The 17,446-nt window shown below is 35.8% G+C and overlaps 1 protein-coding gene across 2 annotated transcripts in view; it reads right to left on the minus strand.

The window, feature by feature from the left end:
• Positions 1 to 17,446, minus strand: part of LOC128557644 (uncharacterized) — a 116,891-nt gene that overhangs the window by 38,847 nt on the left and 60,598 nt on the right. For both annotated transcript variants that reach the window (XM_053545413.1, XM_053545412.1), the window contains 10 exons: positions 17,144 to 17,241; positions 15,526 to 15,730; positions 15,115 to 15,276; positions 12,634 to 12,759; positions 12,200 to 12,409; positions 9,173 to 9,262; positions 6,727 to 7,062; positions 5,398 to 5,505; positions 3,212 to 3,322; positions 241 to 330 (listed from right to left, as the gene is read on the minus strand). In XM_053545413.1, the coding sequence (XP_053401388.1) occupies positions 241 to 330; positions 3,212 to 3,322; positions 5,398 to 5,505; positions 6,727 to 7,062; positions 9,173 to 9,262; positions 12,200 to 12,409; positions 12,634 to 12,759; positions 15,115 to 15,276; positions 15,526 to 15,730; positions 17,144 to 17,241 (1,536 nt within the window). The remainder of the gene's footprint in view (positions 1 to 240; positions 331 to 3,211; positions 3,323 to 5,397; positions 5,506 to 6,726; positions 7,063 to 9,172; positions 9,263 to 12,199; positions 12,410 to 12,633; positions 12,760 to 15,114; positions 15,277 to 15,525; positions 15,731 to 17,143; positions 17,242 to 17,446) is intronic.

The raw sequence follows: 17,446 nt of genomic DNA on the forward strand, positions 1-17,446 counted from the left end.
AACCTAAAACCATTGCTCGAGAGCTTTTGATTATTTTCAATACTAAAAGAAAAAAATATTGCCAGACATTAAAATGAATGCAGCAACTAGATCATTATAATCATATATATCTTTAAAATTTGCAAAACGAGAAAGGTTTTGTTTTTACAAAAGACGAAACAGAATGCGTCAACAAACAGAAATCCTAATTTCGGTATGGGCTCAGAACGTGTTTAACATATAACATAAAAATACTTATACCATCATCATAAATCTCCCGACGAGCATTATAAAGCTGGTACCCACAATCCCAGTTCGGCCCTCCTCGGAAATCGCAACTTATGTCTGGACCTAAACAAAATAAAAAAGGAAGAAAAAACTCATGTTAGTTTTCCTACATAGTTCTGTTACGATGAAATTCTTTTAGAAACGAAAACAGTGTCTCAGTAGCACATAAACATAATATTTTCGTACGACATAACATTAAAGTGAAGTATTACATAAACGTAATATTTTCGTACGACATAACATTATAGTGAAGTATAACATAAACATAATATTTTCGTACGACATAACATTATAGTGAAGTATAACATAAACATAATATTTTCGTACGACAGTATAACATAAACATAATGTTTTCGTACGACATAACATTATAGTGAAGTATAACATAAATATAATATTTTCGTATGACATAACGTTATAGTGAAGTATAACATAAACATAATGTTTTCGTACGACATAACGTTATAGTGAAGTATAACATAAACATGTTTTCGTACGACATAACATTATAGTGAAGTATAATATAAACATAATGTTTTCGTACGACATAACGTTATAGTGAAGTATAACATAAACATAATGTTTTCGTACGACATAACATTATAGTGAAGTATAACAGTCTGAACGGCTATGGAAGTACAACTTGGTCTAATTGTTAAACTATATGTAACCAGTCTACCACATCGTCTATACACACCACTGTTTCCACTTTTCATGAACGCAAGACTTGCTATTTATTTACTATTTTAAAAATTGTATGGAAATTCATTAAATTCTGATAAAGAATGCAGAATTTCTGGATTGTTTTAAGATAAGGATAATGACAACACTGTATGACACATGCTCTACCATAAAAATGTTCTGTAAAATAAATTATTAATTGAAAAGCAAACTCCAAGAACATCTGACAAGACATTCTCAATGAAGATAATACGGCGCCTTATTCGGGTGCTTTTGTTATTAGTGCACCTTTGAAAATTTCATCATGAAATGACTTCTGTATCTACCTGGTATTATAGAAATGATAAAAAAGGGTCATGCTGACCCTGGGTCGCTCACCTGAATAATATAAGCTACATGTTTCAAAAGCCAAAATGATGCTAAAATATTAAGAAATTTATGGTCACTGAAAGTCAGTTTTAAGATCGGTGTGCAAAACTGGACATCCAAATGTCAAGGCTGTATCTTAAAAAGCAAGAAAGTAGGTCAGTAGGTCAAGGTTATAGTAAGGTGACCCCCTATTACTTGGGGGTCATCATGTAATTATACTTAAACCGTCTGGGAAATATGATCTGATATCATTTGAAGTTGTTTTTTTCCTATATAACAACCCCGGGGTTGGTTCTCTTTTCACCCCAGAAGCATATTTGAACAATCTTGTTAGAAATCTATTAGGCAATGCTACATACCAAATATCAAAGTCCTAGGGTCTGAACGTTCAGACAAGAAGATTTTTTTCCTATATAAGTCTATGTAAAACTGGGGAATCCCAGGGCAGGGCCTCTTTTCACACCAGGGGCATACAATGCAACATTACAAATATCAAAAGCCAAGGCCTTGTAGTTTTAGGAAAGAAGATTTTTCATTGTTTTCCTTGTAAGTCTATGTAAAACTTTGAAAATCCGGGGCAGGGACTATTTTAATCCCAGGATTACAACTTGAACAATCTTGGCAGAGGACCAGAAGGCAATGCTACATATCAAATATCAAAGGCCTAGGTCAAGTGGTTTTAGACAAGAAGATTTATTAAAGTTTTTTTTCCTATATAAGTCTATATAAAACTTGGGACCCCCGGGTAGGGGCCCAGAGGCATAATTTGAACATTTTAATAAAGGACCATTATATGATGTCGCATGCCAAATATCAAGGCTCTATGCCTTGCAGATTGAGACAAGAAGATTTTTAAAATTTTCCTACGTAAGTCTATGTAAAACTTGGGACACCCAGGGTGAGGCCCCTTTTCACCCCAGGAGCATAATTTGATTTTTTTTATAAAGGACCATTAGATAATGTCACATGCCAAATATATAGTTTTTCCTTTCGGTTGCCATGGCAACCAGAGTTCTGTATGGAATTAAACATTTTTAACAATTTTGAAAGGGGGCCACCCAAGGACAATTTCTGTAAAGTTTGGTTTAATCTGTCCAGTGGTTTTCAAGAAGATTTTTTTAGAAAATGTTGACGGACGGACGACGGACATTGAGCGGTCACAAAAGCTCACCATGAGCCCAGGTGAGCTCAAAACAAAAAAGTACCTTCGGTTTACAGCGAGTTTTCTCTCATTTTACAAAAGTATGAAAAATTATGGTTTTAATTTTGTGATGTTTGTATCAGTTTCCACGATTTCATTAAACTCATTCGGCTTAAATGTAAAAATGGATTACATTGTATCTATAATGCTACAAGAAGAGGTTATTATGGAAGAAACAAGATGCAGATGCCAAATATCAGTCTGCGTAGAAATACACACATACGTCCCGGGCAAAGAATTTCAAAAATAAAAATCATGTAATAACAGCTTTTGCATGATTTTTCTCCCATTTATACATGGGCGGATCCAGCGAAAAAACTAGTTTTTATGCAAGAATATAATTAAACATGTCTCGATTTCTTTCTCTAGAAAAAAACAAGGTCAAAACTGTTATTAAGCAACAAAATCACAGTTTGTGTGTCATAATTACTTTGTCATAGCTACACCATCGTGAAATGATTCCTTCAAACCTAAACTCCAAACAATTATCAAAGGACGAATCCCTGTCTGGTATAAAATGTTCCTTAAGTAATAGAATATAAACACGTCATTTACACCTTGTGTCACGTTAACGTTTGCCTCCTAACGAACGTGACGTCAGTTGCAGTGTACGTTTATTCATGAAGACATATAAAACTCAACACGTTAACTATAGGTTTCCTGGGTCATGTTTGATTTATTCACAAGCCTTACCGCAGTTTACTTCGTCGCTGCCGTCTGTACAGTCTGCGAATCCATCACACTGTAAAGATGACGTCACACATTCTTCTGATACTGTACAGTTGAAAGTATTCCAGCCACATTCTGTAATAATAAAATTACACCGAAATAAAAATAACACGACCTATACCAACGCCTGATCTGGTTAGTGAAATATTATTCTTTGAAGAGTTTTTAAGAAATGACGTCTCTTTTGCATGAAAGGTACAACGGGGGGACTTTGACTAACTCGTGGGTGTTATCTATGTTATAATGGATTAATGGATGCAATCTTGCTCATTGTAAGACCTATCCCTACATATACATCCTTTGTGTTTTCAAACCTAAAACGCCCCTAATATCTTAACAAGAGGGCCATGATGGCCCTATATCGCTCATCTGAGTTAAGTTGCTTGCTTGAACAAATTTCTTTGCTTAAGCTTCAAAAACAAGAAAGTAGGTCAGTAGGTCATATTCATGGTCACTGAAAGTCAGTTCTAAGATTATGGTGCAAAACTGTACATGTCATCCAAATTTCAAGGCTGTATCTTAAAAAACAAGAAAGTAGGTCAGTAGGTCACATTCATGGTCACTGAAAGTCAGTTTTCAGATCGGTGTGCAAAACTATACATGTCATCCAAATTTCAAGGCTGTATCTTAAAAAACAAGAAAGTAGGTTAGTAGGTCAAGGTCACAGTCGGGTGACCCTTATCACTTGGGGTCATCAGGTAATTATAATTAAACAGTCTAGGAAATATGATCTGATAATTTTTGAAGTATTTTTTCCTATATAACTCATATATCAAGTGACCCCTGGGGCAGGGCCTCTTTTCACCCCAGGGATATAATTCGAGCAAACTTGTTAGAGATCAACTAGGCAATGATTCATACAAAATATTAAAGGCATAGGCCTTTAACTTTCAGACAAGAAGATTTTTAAAGTTTTTTCCTATACAAGTCTATGTAAAATTTGGGACCCCCAGTTCAGGGCCTCTTTCACCCCAGGGGCATAATTGGAACAATTTTGGTAGCAGTCCACTAGGCAATGCAACATACCAAATATTAAAAGTATAAGCCTTGCAGTTTCGGGCAAGAAGAGTTTTAAAGTTTTTTCCTATATAAGTCTATGCTAAACTAGGGAACCCCGTGGCAGGGCATCTTTTCACCCCAGGGGAATAATTTGAACAATCTTGGTAGAGGACCACAAGGCCATGCTACATACCAACTATCAAACGCCTTGTGGTTTCAGACAAGAAGACCTTTAAAGTTTCTTTCCTATACAAGTCTACATATATAAACCATGTGACCCTGGGGCAGGGCCATATTTCATCCTAGGGGGTCATTTGAACAATCTTGGTACAGGCCCACTGTATGATACTACTTAATAAATATCAAAGCCCTAGGCCTTATGGTTTTGGACAAGAAGATTTTCAAAGTTTTTCCCTATATAAGTCTATATAAACCATGTGACCCCCAGAGCGGGGCCATATTTGACCCTAGGGGGATAATTTGAACAGTCTTTGTTGCGGCCTACTAGATGATACTACATACTAAATATCAAAGCCCTGCGCCTTATGGTTTTGGACAAGAAGATTTTCAAGTTTTTTCCTATATAAGTCTATATAAACCATGTGACCCCCGGGGCGGGGCCATATTTGACCCTAGGGGCGGGAGGGGGGGGTGTAATTTGAACATTCTTGGTAGAGACCCACTAGGTGACGCTACATAACAAATATCAAAGCCCTATGCCTTGCGGTTTTGGACAAGAAGATTTTTAAAGTTTTTCCTTTCGGTTACCATGGCAACCAGAGTTCTGTACGAAATTCAATTCCTTGAATAATTTTTAAAGAAGACCATCCAAGGATCATCCCTGTGAAGTTTCATCAAAATTGGTCTTTTGGTTTAGGAGGAGATGTTGTTTAAAAGAATGTGTTCTTGGTCTATCGTTTTATTTAATTTTGATGACGAAAAGATAAAAAAAAAGTTTCAACGCTTTAGGTCACATTCTTTGAAAGGGCTATGTCAATTGTTAAAGAATAAATGGACTGCTTTGGTCGTTTATATTAAAGAATGATTATACCAAAGAATCTTATAATGCTCACAATATTTGAAATTAGTTTTGTGTTTTTACAACGATATGTTTGTAAAGATTATATAATTACTGCATAAGCTAATCTTACCACACTTTTCATCACTCCCATCTTCACACTGACGTATACCATCACATATGAAATAGGGTGCAACACATTCTCCGTCACACTCGAGGTCATTTTCATCACACGACAACCCTAGATAAATTAGCAATATACTTTATATGATAGTAACACATGGAAACACATGGAAACATTATCATTTCATCAATGTGTCCAAGTACAGAAAATTGTGACAGAAATATTCAAATACAGCTGATATTCAATATCTCTAATTCCAAGAGATCGGGCGTTTTGCTTCGAAATAACCAAAGTTCGACCGAAAATAAAATATTTTTAGCGTGTTTTCTGGGCGGGTTAGCCGGAATTAGAGGTTAGTGAGTTTGAGATCTAGAGTTTTAAATGTAAGTACTACCGTCATTGGCCGAAAATGTTTAAATATAAGCATTTAATATAAACAAAATAGAAGTACAGTTAAAACTATTCCAGAATTTACATACTTCACAAATATTATAAAACTTTAAAGGATGAATATTATCATGATTATGATAAATACTTCTATGACATTTTCTCTCATTTGTGATAATGTTAGTGCATCAATTCTAGCTCATGACTGTCACTTTCAGGTGTTTAATGCTTCATTAATGTTGTAGTAGTACATTTGTATTTATACGTATAGTAACATTACAGTATTAATGCTATTCTACAGACCTTGCTTTACAGACACACAATTTTATATCTGAGGTACCGCTTAATTTTTAAAGAGATAATTTGTTCGTTTTATTTGTTTGTTTTGGGTTCTATACCAGTAAAAACCTGTTTTCCGCAAGTGACTGCCAATATTCCCACATGAATCAGACACAATATCTTCTATCAAATCGTCACAAAGAACATACGCCTCGCCCGGGGATCGGACTAAGGACCCTACGATCCGTAGATCTGCGCTCTCCCTACTGAGCTAAGTGGACGGGTTGAAGATAATCTGATCTCTATGACTTAGCATTATAAACTATAGAGGATCTTGTTGAAGTATTCATGCTATTATAAATATCATGTTCTCTATATAACGTCTTATTTTCATAAATGGGGTCTCCGTGGCTGAAATTAATTCTTATCATGCTGGACACGACTCAGGTTCTGCCTTTGCGACCAGTGTATATCAAGATCAGCCTGTACATCCGTGCATTCTGATCATGATCGGCACTGTTCGCCATTCAGTCAGTATCTTTGGTAAGCACCCTTGCTATCAGTTGATGGTATTTTTCAAACTGAAAGATAGACACTTTCATTATAGAAATTTAGCATGGTAAGGATTAATGAAAACCTTGTTATGAAGAAGGCGAATTGATAAGTATTTACCAGGACTCGAGCAGGAACCATTGACGACCAGGATGCTAAACACGCTGAACTCAGCCTGTACATAGTAAGAAACGTTGGTCATGTAAGCTTCGAAAAAAAGCCGAAGCTGTGTTCCTGCTGGGATATTCAGATTAATGGTTCTGTATGTAGAATATGGAACTTGAAGCAAGTTTGTGGTGGTCACTGTCTGTCCATTACTGCCAATGACCTTTACCCGTGCAGTACAGTTTGCTGTGTTGGCAAAGCTAATTGTAACACACGAATCCGTGGATAAATCGAACAATGGTGAAACAATATAATTGCCAGGTTCTGTTGTGTTGCTTGTTAAATTTCCGCCTGTAAAAAAGACAAATTACAAATATGGTGTTGAAATATGTTGTGTAAAACTATAACACGTGCAGTACAATTGGTTTTCTCTGAATAAAACAATTTCTATCGAAATACAGAGTTTTAATAAGCAGGACAAATTATGTAGTTTATACACATAATTTATTTTACTAATAGGTCAATTGTGAAGCAAGTTATACTACTTACATTAACTACTCTCCTGATGACATCCATCGCCACGAGGGTATGAGAGAAGAGAAGTCAGTTTCCCTTTTAATGCTGACAAGGGAGTTACATGTACCATTTTTCATGTCTTTGGTATGACACGGCCGGGGATCGAACCCACGACCTCCCGCACTCGAAGCGGACGCTCTACCACTAGGCTACCGAGGCAGTTAGTGTGTGTGTGTGTGTGCGTGCGTGCGTGCGTGTGTGTGTGTGTCTGTGTGTGTGTGTGTGTTTTCGGGTTTAACGTCTTTTTCAACAACTTTTCAGTCAAATAAACGACGGTGTCTACTTGTAGTAGTGAGCACAATGCTCAAATTTATATTAACATTATACTGACACCGGGCTGACCAGTCCTAGCACTATTCTCTTAATGTTGGGCGCCAAACGAGGAAGCTACTAGTACCATTTTTTACGTCTTTGGTATGACGGTTAAATCATGTAAACAATAAATCATGTACTAATAAAACATTTTCAGAATACTAGTTGTCTTAGTTCCTATTGTAGTTGAAGACATTAGGCTGAATATATAAACTGTTAAAAATTCATTTGGTCATTAATGATCTTGCCTCGATAGATTCCAGGCTCAACACACCATGGTGGTGATATATATACTTCTCCAAAGTCTTTACAATCAATGAGTTTGGTCTCGTACTCTCAGTTTTGTCCTGATGGGATACTAATCTGACGCTAGTTGTCTCTAGACAAGAGTGTCATGATGGCTAAAGCTAATTTAGATGGGTTTCACAGCTAGTTTGATCAATTTTGGTACATAGCGAACTAAGGAACACTTGTGTGAAATTATTTAAATAATGGACCAGCAGTTTACATTTGTATTTTTAAGCTTTCCATATAGAGAAGAAAACTGACCTCGACCACTCGTGGCTATGCTTTTTCTTTGTTACTAAGAAACATTTGTGTAAACATATTTTAAAACCGATACTACAGAGGTTTCACAGGACACAATCTTTAAAGTTTCCTGTGTAACCACATGGAGAAAACTGACTTACCCTAGAGGCAATGTAAAAAAAATCAAATAATAAGAAAAACCTGGCATTTGGTCACCCAGAAAACATTACTGTAAATTAATTTTGAAATCTCACCAGTGACTTTATAAAGTTTTCCGAATCGTTATGTAAAGAACACAAGCCCGCCCTAAGGCGGTCGTTTTATAACGAAACAAACAGGACTTTAAATATCCTGAAATCAAGCCAGCGGGGTTGGAAGTGAGTTTATCTTTATAACAGCAACCAGACTTTCGCATGTATGACCTAGATCTGAAGAAATTTGACGGAAGCCAACCAATGAGTCCTCTGTAGACTTTAGAAGCATTTCTTTATAGCATTCGTGGTCGGCGAATGGTCGGACATTCGATGATTATAAGAGATCATTATGTGCACATCGTGCTTAGTTGAACTTAATTTTTTCCTATAGTTGGAAATAAAGCTATTTGACCATTGGCTTCCAACTGTGTCCATTACTTTGAATAATAAGACCTTAATATTGACTTTTTTTCAACAGATAAAAGTGATTCGGTATAGACAGAGGCAGACAAAATTGGTCTCTAAAATCAAGTGTCCAGTTTTGGACGACAAACAGAATGCGTACTTTAAGAAAATGTTTTATAGAGAATGAGTAACAGGGAGCAAAAACATAAGGGTATATAAGCTGGCTCCATATCGAATTATTTACTAAAGTAGTGCCTGGAACGAGACCCGAATTGAGTCTATGTGCCATATTATTGACTGACATCTGGTACGCTACAAGGGTCTTGACGAGCTGTTTTTGTTATAAATGCTTGTTCAATGGCTTTAAAGTTATTACGACCCTTATATACTCAGTCGAAACATGTTTTAAAAGGAATGAATGCCTTTAAAAACCATGTCAAACATACCTTTGTTATGTGACCATATTAACGGGTCCATAATATATCCGCACAGATCTCCATTCACGAACTCGCATGACACTGTTGATCCTTCTCTTTCTGTCAAAAATAATGTATATTGCATGGAGTCGCCCTAGTTACGCATGTAGCAAAAACATGCCTTTTTACAGCATATATGAACATTTGGGAATGAAATATTTTTGGAAAAGATCATAAGGTCCTACATGAATGTAGGGCAGTGGAGAATGTAAAACAAAACAAAACAAAACAAAACATAACTAGAGCTATCACTAAAGGTGATGAATGTACCCCCCCCCCCCCCAACGCATGCACTGACACAGTACATTGCAATTTGACGCACACAAGATTGCATAATTATGTGGACTGTATGTATATATAGACTGTATGTATACAGTATAGTAACAAAAAACAAAGTCCCATAACTATGCAGAATATTTATCTAAAAGAATGTAACATGCACCATGCACAACTAGGGTGTGTACTGATCACTTGTGTGAAGTTTCATTAAATTGTGTGCAAGGGTTTGGTAGATTAGGCACGCACAAAATTGCATATGCAGACTGTATGTACATAGTATGTTAACAAGAAAAAAAGTCCCATAACTCTGCAATTTTTGTTGCTGAAAGAACCTAACATTCCCCATGCACAGCTACTGTTGTTACTGATCACTTGTGTGAAGTTTCATTAAATTGTGTCAAGAGAATGAGAGATGGTGCGCACAAGATTGTGTCTATGTATATAGTATAGTAACAACAAAAAACAAAGTCCCATAACACTGCAAATTTTTTTTCTGAAAGAACCTAACATGCCCTATGCACAACTACTGTTGTTACTGATCACTTGTGTGAAGTTTCATTAAATTGTGTCAAGGGGATGAGGAGAGATGGTGCGCACAAGATTGTGTCTATGTATATAGTATAGTAACAAAAAAAACAAAATCCCATAACTCTGCAATTTTTTTTTCTAAAAGAACCGAACATGTCCCACGCACAACTACTGTTGGTACTGATCACTTGTGTGAAGTTTCATTAAATTGTGTCAAGGGGATGAGGAGAGATGGTGCGCACAAGATTGTGTCTATGTATGTAGTATAGTAACAAAAAATCAAAGTCCCATAACTCTGCATTTTTTTTTCTGAAAGAACCTAACATGCCCCATGCACAACTACTGTTGGTACTGATCACTTGTGTGAAGTTTCATTAAATTGTGTCAAGGGGATGAGGAGAGATGGTGCGCACAAGATTGTGTATATGTATATAGTATAGTTACAAAAAATCAAAGTCCCATAACTCTGCAATTTTTTTTTCTAAAAGAACCTAACATGTTCCATGCACAACTACTGTTGGTACTTATCACTTGTGTGAAGTTTCATTAAATTGTGTCAAGGGGATGAGGAGAGATGGTGCGCACAAGATTGCGTCTACGGACAGACGGACGGACGGACGGACGTTCCTACTTATGGATACTTATGTGGCTACTCTTTTCTTCTCTCTATTGTTCTTTTAGCCACGTAAGAGAAAAATAGCCACATAAAAGCCTTACGGAATGAATGACTTCAAAGAAAAAGTACAGTTACCTATTGTTCCTATAGCCACCTAAGTATGCAAATGTGAGCTCGGACAGACAGACAGACAACCTGAAACCAGTATGTCTCCCCACCCCTTACAACTTTGTTGTCGGGGGGTACAAAACCAGAGCACCAGTAAGGTTTCTTATCCGCACTGTCCGCGGGTTGAAAAACATCTGTCTTACACAGGTAAGACATGGTAGATCGTTTTTCTTGCCTAAAAATTTCAAAAGTTTAAAAGATAAGGTAAATTACAAAATCGCGAAATGTATTTTAAGGCCCTATAATTATGACATCGCTTTGTGCGTGTGGACCTAAGGGCAACATTTTGGACAATAATGGTAGAGTCAAACCCTTATATCATATGCCAAATATCAAAGCTCTAGAAAAAAAAGATTTTTAAAGTCTCCACTATATACATACAGGAAAAGTGATCACGCCCTCTGGCGTCCATAATTTGTGATGAATCAAAATAATTTTAACATTCTTGGTAAAGTGTCACACAAGGACCATTTGTGTAAAATCATTTTAAAATCGGTCCATCAGTTGCACACAAGAAGATCTTTTATATTTCCACTATATACATATAGAAAAAAGTGACCACGCCCCCTAACGGCAATGTTTTTTGACATATCGGTATAATTTGAACAATCTTGGTAGAGTGTGACATAAGGACAATGTGTGTAAAATTATATTAAGATCGGGCAAGCAGTTTCACACAAAAATATTTTAAAGTTTCCTCTATATACATATAGGGAAAAGTGATCACGTCCTCTTGCGGCCATAATTTTTATTAATCAAAATAGTTAAAACAATCTTGGTAGAGGGACCATTTGTGTAAAATTATTTTGAAATCGGACCAGCAGTTTCACACAAGAAGATTTTTTTTAATTTCCACGATATACATACAAGGAAAAGTGACCACGCCTAATGGCAGCCAAGTTTTTTGACGAATCAATATAATTTGAACATTCTTGGTAGAGAGAGACCATTCGTGTGAAATTACTTCAAATTCTGACCATAGGTTTAGTTTGAAGATTTTACTATTTTTAGCTCTGGTGGCCCCTATGTGCAATTTTCAATAGTCACATCCATTTAGGTCCTGACTGTGCACGAATATGATACATACAAGTCACAATAGACCTAATTGTTCATATGGTATTTTGTACCAGTAGACCCGATTGTTCATATTATAGAAATTTCAATCAATATCAGACTAAATTTAATACAGAGTAAATGGAGAGATGGATGTATATTTCTTTTTGCTTCATATACATAGACAGATTTGACAAAAATGTGTTTCTCCTTTACTGATGTGCCAGTGCACATAAAACTGTATAATGTATTTATCTTTGTGCTGTGGAGGATTGAAAATAATGCTTATTCTGCATCGTGTAATTGTTAGAATGAACTTCGACTCGCAATATTACATAATCTAAGGCTGCTACCTGGGCAAGGTTCAGTAGACAAAACTATATCGTCGACGCCAGCTTCCACATTAAGCGCATTAAAGTGCATGTCTAGAAGTCCAGGGTCTTCTCCGCAAGTGTCTACGAGATCGACGCACCCGGGCAACCATATAGGTAAGTTTGGAATACCAGCAAGTTCCTTCGTCTCGCTATTCACACTCAATGATAAAGAACCATCTAAAGATGTATCTATGAAAAACAAATAATACTTTTTACTTCCCTTGCTTTTTCTCATATTTTACCTAGAACACAACAGTGCCATACGTACTAGAGTGTAGACAAACTGTAAAAGTTGTGTCTTAAATTATTCTAACATACGATTAATTCTGTTTTGCTAACATTCCTGACAAATGTATGAAAGTTTAGTTTAAATTATTTTTGCTACATGATACATAAATCAAACGTTAGATTACCACTAATGAAGTAATAGAATTGTAGACTACAGAATCCCTTTGACTCCTCCTCTCTCACTTGCTTGAAATTTAGACTTGTCAGATCACCAGATTCACCAAATGCTGGATTAACATACATGAAGTGTCCTGTAAATAAATTTGATATAAAATTTTCAAGGTTTTCCGACTACCGGTATATTTTTCAATCGAACAAAATTTAATTTTCAAATTTTAGAAAACAGCCGATCATTCAAGTTTTACATCATATGACTAGAATTTTCTCTCCGACGCATGCAGGCATATACAGTATTGAACAGTACATGCAATATCTTTGAAAGACGCCCTACTGCATTCACGTGTCTTTTGCTGTCTATGTGCATGATGAGAAACACTACGGATAAACCTACGAATACATTCTTATCACACGATGTGTATAATGAGAAACACTGCGGGTTATATTACAGCTATCAAATTCTGGATAGATAGTTTCTTCTATACATTACTATATTAGCAAAATGAGTCCTTCCTATGCCATGTAGACATGATTTATGGACAATAATCCGGCCCATCGAAGGTATGTGACACTGTTTTTGTAAAATAACTTCATATTCAGTCTGATCACTGTTCAGAAAATCAAATAAATTTTCAAGTTCTCTACTTAGTTATTTAGGTACAACTTATTCCATTCATTCTGACAGGTCAAGTAACAGTTCGTTTTTGCAAGAAGCTTTCCTAGAGATCGATTATATGAAAGCATACCAATTTCCGACCACTTCTTTCTGAGAAGAAGCTTTACAATGCTTCACCCATGATTGCCACGGCAACCAGAATTGAAAAAGAACATTATTTATCAATTTTGATACAGTATCATAAAACATCACCATTGTACAATCTGTATGACATTGGTCCAACTGTTTCATGGTTATATGGGAATGAACAACTGATGGACAAAGGAACGGACGGCTGATGGATAAAGAAATAGATAACGTATGACAAAGGAACGGACGATGAGTGACAAAGGAATGGACGATGAATGGACAAAGGCATTGACGATGAGTAGACAAGGGAATGGATAATGGATTGACAAAGGAACGAACGACGCATGAAAAAAGAACTGACGAAATGGACAAAGGAACAAAAAATGAATAGACACTGGAAGACAGAATAATTGACGATGGATAGGAAAAGAGTGGATAATAAAGGAACAACGGTCAAAGTCTTCCGCGGATCCAGCCAATTTTCTCAGGGGTGAGGAAGGTGGGGGGGAGTGAGGGTCCAACCGAACCCGTACTGTGACAAACATGTGTCTTTATACACTAGATAATTTGATGTGTGTTTTTGTAGATGTTAGCCGTATACAAGTACATGGTTTTCAATAGGTTCTTTTTCTGAACAGCCTGTAATAGAAAAGTAGCCGACCATCTAGGGGTGCGTGGGCATGCCTACCTGGAAAATTTTGAAATTCAGCGCTTCATTTCCTGCATACTAGGGCATTTTAGGAGCATTTAAGAAAACATTTTCCACTGCAATTTTTTTATACAATATACCCCTTTTTCACAATTTTATGAGCGCACCTGATAAATTTGGCGAAAAAATAAAATCAAGTTTTATATAGCAGCAGCCATATACACTTTAAATATGGTCCTAATGTTGCCTTTTCGAAAAAACTTTTTTCCTTCTTCTCTTCATTCCTTTTTTAGGATTTTCCGGGGCTGGGTCCGGACCCTCGGACCCCCCCCCCCCTCCACCACATCTGGATCAGCGCATGAATGTTCAATCGCAATATTTCAGGCTAGCTTTCATCCTAGGTGAGCATACTTTTTATTCTGAATCTAAAGACTTAAATTTGGTATTATTTGGACAAATCTGAAATAATATATTCCCTTTCAAAGACGTGTTAGTTTTCACCAGTTTTATTCAAATATACCAATAACGACTGACATATACTCTCACATGTAATCTTAAATATTTATTATTTTATAAAAAAAATATCAGTTTTTATTACATATTCGTTATTTTGGAAGACGAGTTCAATATTGAGATCCAGAATTTAACTAAAAAGTGTTAAAATTGACTATTATGATATTGCTTTTTAAGGTGGCCGATAGATCGACTTCAAAAAATAACCTTCGTTTTATTACATGTCATAATGACTATGCAAGGTTTTGGTTTAAATACCTATCAATAGGCACTTGTCCCTGAATGATACCAAAAGTGTTAACATTCTACGACATTTTGCTCTATAATCTTATGAGTTAGAGGGTGATTTCACGCAAATGGCTTGGGTGGTCAAAAGATAACATAAATTGGCAAATGTCTGAGTTATTTGCAAAATTTTCTTAGCTAGTCGGCCGAGAAATGTGTATAGCCGATTTGGAAACCATGTAATAATCACCATGCCTGCTGAAAGAATCTGTTTATAGAAATATTATTCAATCTGTGCTTTTGGCAGGTTTACGGTACGTTACGGGTTGAACAGCATAAAGAACATATTAATTTTACCTGATCCATTGCCGAACGTGTGATCTGTATCTAGTCCATTTCCAGTACCGGCTAATACTCTGTACCATTCGTATCTTGGTTTACAAATATTGTCAGATTCGATCCGATATCCGTATAACATGTGGTCACTTTCAAAAGTGAAATCACGTTTGGCAAGGGATTCTGAAAAAATCATGGATCACATACAAGTATCTAAACGAGGGGCAATGTTTGGGAGAACATACCATATAACCACAGATTTCTTTTTTATAAAATATATCTCCTAACAAGAGTAGCATGATGGCCCTTAATAACTCACACGAGTTTTACATCTCAAACACACAATTTGAAACGACACTTTTTTGTCAAATTGATAAGAAATTCAGACCACCATTTTTTTTACCATAAACAATTAAAAACAGCGCATAATACCTGTGCAACTTCCACGTTCTAGTGCGAAATTCTGCACAACAGTTTTTACTTCACCGGATGTTGTTTTGAATGCAGTCAGTCCAAGTGCTATTTCTCCGTGGATTTCAGGGGGAAAATCTAAGCAGTACTGCTCAACAGAATCGACTGGGTCAATTATCTTATCCAATATCAGTGTTTCGTTTTGTGTACGGTTACTGTACCATACCTATAATTGATGCAAAAAATACAGTGTATATATACACGCTCACTGCTGGAAATAGAATTCTGACTGTTTTAGCATATGTGTTCTACTTACACCAAAGTAGACTATGGCATGTCAAACGTTGCTAAATTATATATGTACGTTATTATTATTGTATGTGTGTTATTGTTATTCAATGTCGTCTCATTCATATTCTAAAATTTGCTATGGTTATTGTATATTTCGTTATTCTTATGGTATGTTCGATATTCTTATGGTAAAAGTCATTATTGTTATTCTATGTTTCGTTATTGTTATTGTATCTTTGATATTGTTATTCAATGTCGTGTAATTCATATTCTAAGTCTTACCATTGTTATTGTATATGTCGTTATTCTTACAGTATGTTCGATATTCTTATGGTGAAAGTCATTATTGTTATTCTATATTTCGTTATTCTTATTGTTTCTTTGATATTGTTATTCAATGTCGTGTCACTCATATTCTAAGTGTTACCATTGTTATTCTATATGTCGTTATACTTATTGTATGTTCGATATTCTTATTGTAAAAGACGTTACTGTTGTTGTATATTCATTATTGTTTTTGTAAGCTTGATATTCTTATTGTATGTGCGATTTCCCACGATATAAATAGCACAGCGACGCTATACAAATACAATCACATAACATAGAATAAGAATGACACGTAAATAGAATCGTCAGATATTGAACATAGTAGACACATGTATCAAACGTATTTGTGTCAAGTCACTATTTAACTTTAAATTTGAAGAATACTTCGAGTTTATAAAATACAACGGAAGATTTTCCAGGGCTGAGTTTAAAAGCTGTAACGACACATAGATGTTAATCGTTACGTGAAGTCCATTTCTTGTATTCTTTGCAATGACTATTTAACCCTTAGCCTTTTAAATTTCTAAAATTGGCTGATCCATTATTCAATTTCTAAAGTACTATATATCATTCGAATAGGTTTTTGACGAAAATTTAATGACTGAATAGCGAACAGTGCAGACCATAATCAGCCTGCAGGTTGATCTTGGTCTGCTCTGGTCGCAGAGGAAAAACAGGTTAAAGCTTATAAAACTTGATACAAAACGAAGAAGTTGCTATCATATCTTAGTTACGTGACATAATTACTGTAAAGCTATATCATTAAACATATTTGTATATTTGAGCCGCGCCATGGGAAAACCAACATAGTGGCTTTGGGACCAGCATGGATCCTTGCTGTTTGCTTTCAAAGCCTACTGCAATTAGAGAAACCGTTAGCGAACAGCATGGATTCTGACCAGACTGCGCGGATGCGCAGGCTAGTTTGGATCCATGCTGGTCGCAAAGGCACTATGTTGGTTTTCTTATGGCGCGGCTCATTTAACGATTTGTTTGATAGGTAAGATAGCTGTACACTCACCTGTACTACTTCATGATCAGTCTTGATATAGTCAAACGTAAATCTGTACTCTCCACTCTCATGAATAAAGTCACGTGATGAAAGAGAGGCCCATGCACCTAAAATGAATTATTGTACTTTAAATATCTTTTATGGAAGAACATTGAAATCTTGTAGAACATTTAAGAACTACTTCAAATGGTTACATGATTTAAATTACATTTATTTATATCCATTACAAATTTTACTAAAACGAGAAATTTCCTGTGTAAAAAGCGCATGTCTCCCAATTTATTACTTGACGGGTGAATATGTCATGTCTGG

Source organism: Mercenaria mercenaria, chromosome 6 (assembly GCF_021730395.1).
Source record: "Mercenaria mercenaria strain notata chromosome 6, MADL_Memer_1, whole genome shotgun sequence".
Taxonomy (NCBI): Eukaryota; Metazoa; Mollusca; class Bivalvia; order Venerida; family Veneridae; genus Mercenaria; species Mercenaria mercenaria.